Here is a 3,156-nt window from a genome sequence, read left to right as displayed (position 1 = left end):
AAATCAGTGCCTAATAGCTTTCAGAGAAACCAAGGGGAACGCAATTATGTGGCATCTACATGCTAATCTACCAGACTCGAATCTCAAAGGAGTTCAAGTGCCCTACTCAAAATTCCTGCAGTGATAAGGGGTCTGCTGTGTTTGGCTGGGGTTGGGAGGAAAGATTTTTATGATAATTATCTTTGTGTGGAACAATTTTGCATTTTCTCTCCCGTTAATTCCGAAGTGAGCTGGGGGTGCGAGGCAGCAGGGAGATAGCCCCGCTGAAAGTAAAAAGTATTAAGGAGTCAAATATTTAATGTTGGCCTGGCATAATTTGACAGCAATTATGCAGCAAAAGCACTAGACGTTACCAGGAAGATCCAGATAAATGTTCCATAATGACAGAGATGGAAAACAAGGAGCACTTTTTGCTTGTTCACATAAAAGCCTGTTAGAAACTGAAACGCAGAACAGCGGTGAGTTTTCATTCAGATTTCTCCTTGACATCAAAAAAAAAAAAGGTACAGAAATTATTCATCTCTGAGTGTTGGTCTTGAGGAAATAATTAACTTTTTTTGGGGAGGGAGAGCAGTGAAAAAATAATCCCAAACTTGATATGAGTGAGGGAGTAAATACCACACTGCACCCCCAGCTCGTCAGCAAATGAGATTCCAGCAGCAAAAATCCTCAACTATTTCCAGAAGTATTTGAAACTAATTGTTCATTCCTTTTAAAGGATTTCACTGCAAATTCGAATCAGAAATTATATTCATGTACAGGTAAAAGAAATGTATTGTGGGATGCCCAGAGAGAACTCCAAATTCATAAATTAATTTTGTGGAGTGTTATTTCCAACTAATAGTTTAAAAACACCTGGTAAACGAGGATGTATTTGTAGAAATAAATCACTGAATAATGATGTTGGGCACATCCTTCCTTGTTTTCCTCAGAGATCAGTTTCCTGCTCAGTGTCTGTAGTGTCAGAGAATAGGATGAATATGGGAAAAAGCATCCTAAAGGAGGAAAATCAGTGCTGGGAGCACTCTCAGATTTCCAGAACACCCCCGTGTGTGTGTCCTGCTACCTGCTCACAGCTGTGGCAGTGATGAGGATGTCTTTATTCCAGCAATAATAATTTTAGTGAGGACTCTTCTACTCCCTGTCTGCATCCCCCTTTTCCAGATTCCCTAAATCTCTGCAGAGCGGTGTTTTCCCAGCCTTGGGATGCTTTGGCCATTTTTATTACACCCAAAGGCACCTGGCAATCCTGGGGGTGGAAAAGGCTCCTCTGATCATATCCAAACCCACAAAGAGAAGGAAATGAATCTGCTTGAGGCTGATAAAAACTCACTATAACGGACTGAGACAGCCGCTGCCACCAGGGGAGAGTGGAAATGAGCACAAAATCCAGACAGCGACAGAAGGGGAGGTCCTGGCCCAGGTTTTGCCCCAGTTCTGCCCTGCCTGAGGGGCTCAGCACTGTCAGGGGCACTGCAGAGAGGAGCAGAAGCTCCTGTGGAGGCCTTACCTTCCATGCTGGGTGCCATGTTCCCGAGGGAATAACCTCCTTCCTTCAGGCACACCAGGAGCTCTTCTCCCGGCTCGATCTCTTTAATAACTTTATAATAGACCTGGGAATGAGGAACAGAAATGGAGAGGCACGTTAAATATGCAGAGGCTTGAGTTCTGTATTGTAACCAATAACTCAGATTTCTCCCGGCTAATAGGGGAGGCTGTCCCTTGATTTGGGATAATTGCTGCTCGGAGCTTGTTCTCCTGCTTTTATTTGACTCTTTGGGTGTCAGAGTTTCACAGGGCTTGGACAATAAAAAAAAATTATTTTGGGCAACAGCCTCTCTCCCTAAAATTACACAAAACCTCCCCGTTGTTTGCCCTTCCTCCTAAAAGCTCAGGGTGTTTGTCACAGGGAAGGGAGGATTAAACTGATGGAATTGCCACGTTTAAGGCTCTGCTCTTGGAGCCAAAATTGGCCTCATGATTAGAGCCGAATTATCACATCTCCACGGAGTTATTTTGTTGATTATTCTCCCCATCAGCCTTGACCTGACCCCTAACCACAGACCTGAACCTCTCCAGGTGAGCAGTTTATCCACATTCTGAGCTCCTGTCTGAGCACAGACCCTGGACCATCCAAAATGTCCCCAGCACAGCTCTGTTCACCTCCTGGACCTTTGTCACTGCACCAGGAGAAAGCCCCAAAACAGAAACAGGATTCAGACAAGGAGAGCCCACGCACCTCATCATCACTGTTCTACCCCCCAACCTCACAGAAACCAGGGCAGCAGGGCCAGTGACACCAGGGTCACCCCAATGGCCTCATTCCCTCCCCTGGACCTGCTCCAGGGCTCCGTGTCTCTTGTGCTGAGGAGATTCAGTGTCTTCCATATGTTTTCCTACTTTTTGGAGTACACTGGACCCTGTCCTAACACAACACCCTGAGAATCCACCTGATAACAGTTATTACAGTTATTAACTTCCAGGTTTTAGCACTGCATTTAACAGCAATCCAAAAAATTCTTTTTCAGGGTAAAAACCATATTTCACCCAGAACAATCCCTGAAATTCACTGCCACTCCATCTCTGCCAGCCTGTGTTTATGGGGCAGAAAGACACGCAGCTCCTAAATTCCTGCCTGGCTTGCATTAATTGTGTCACCACGATGCATTTTTCCTCCCTCCCTGGCACGGAGCACGAAGCCTTGGCAGATGCGTGCCCCAGGCCCGGAGGGAGCGGCAGCTGCCCGGGATGCTCCCAAATTTGTCCTCCCTGTCCCGGAGTTGCCGCTCCGAAGTCCGCTCGGAGCTGCAGCTGCGGGGAGATGTGATCACAGGGAGAGGGATGAGATTCCAGGGACAGGCGGCTGCAGGGACAGGGGACATCCCTCCCAGAGCTGTAGGGACACGGGACATCCTCCCAGAGCTGCAGGGACACGGGACATCCTCCCCCAGAAGCTGCAGGGACACGGGACATCCCTCGCAGAGTGTAGGGACAGGGGACAACGCCCCCAGAGCTGCAGGGACGGGAAATCGCCCCCAGAGCTGCAGGGACGGGAAATCGCCCCCAGAGCTGCAGGGACAGGGGACATCCCTTCCAGAGCTGCAGGGACAGGGGACATCTGTCCCAGAGCTGCAGGGACACGGGACATCGCCCCCA

The 3,156-nt window shown here is 48.3% G+C and overlaps 1 protein-coding gene across 2 annotated transcripts in view; it reads right to left on the bottom strand.

Annotated features, from left to right (window-relative positions):
- The window catches only part of PRDM16 (PR/SET domain 16), a 291,370-nt gene that overhangs the window by 41,322 nt on the left and 246,892 nt on the right, over positions 1-3,156 (bottom strand). For both annotated transcript variants that reach the window (XM_017744088.1, XM_017744089.1), the window contains exon 5: positions 1,511-1,613. In XM_017744088.1, the coding sequence (XP_017599577.1) occupies positions 1,511-1,613 (103 nt within the window). The remainder of the gene's footprint in view (positions 1-1,510; positions 1,614-3,156) is intronic.

The sequence above is a fragment of the Corvus brachyrhynchos genome, unplaced genomic scaffold (genome assembly GCF_000691975.1).
Source record: "Corvus brachyrhynchos isolate BGI_N302 unplaced genomic scaffold, ASM69197v1 scaffold68, whole genome shotgun sequence".
Classification (NCBI taxonomy): Eukaryota; Metazoa; Chordata; class Aves; order Passeriformes; family Corvidae; genus Corvus; species Corvus brachyrhynchos.
This window is presented reverse-complemented; position numbering and strand designations above follow the sequence as displayed.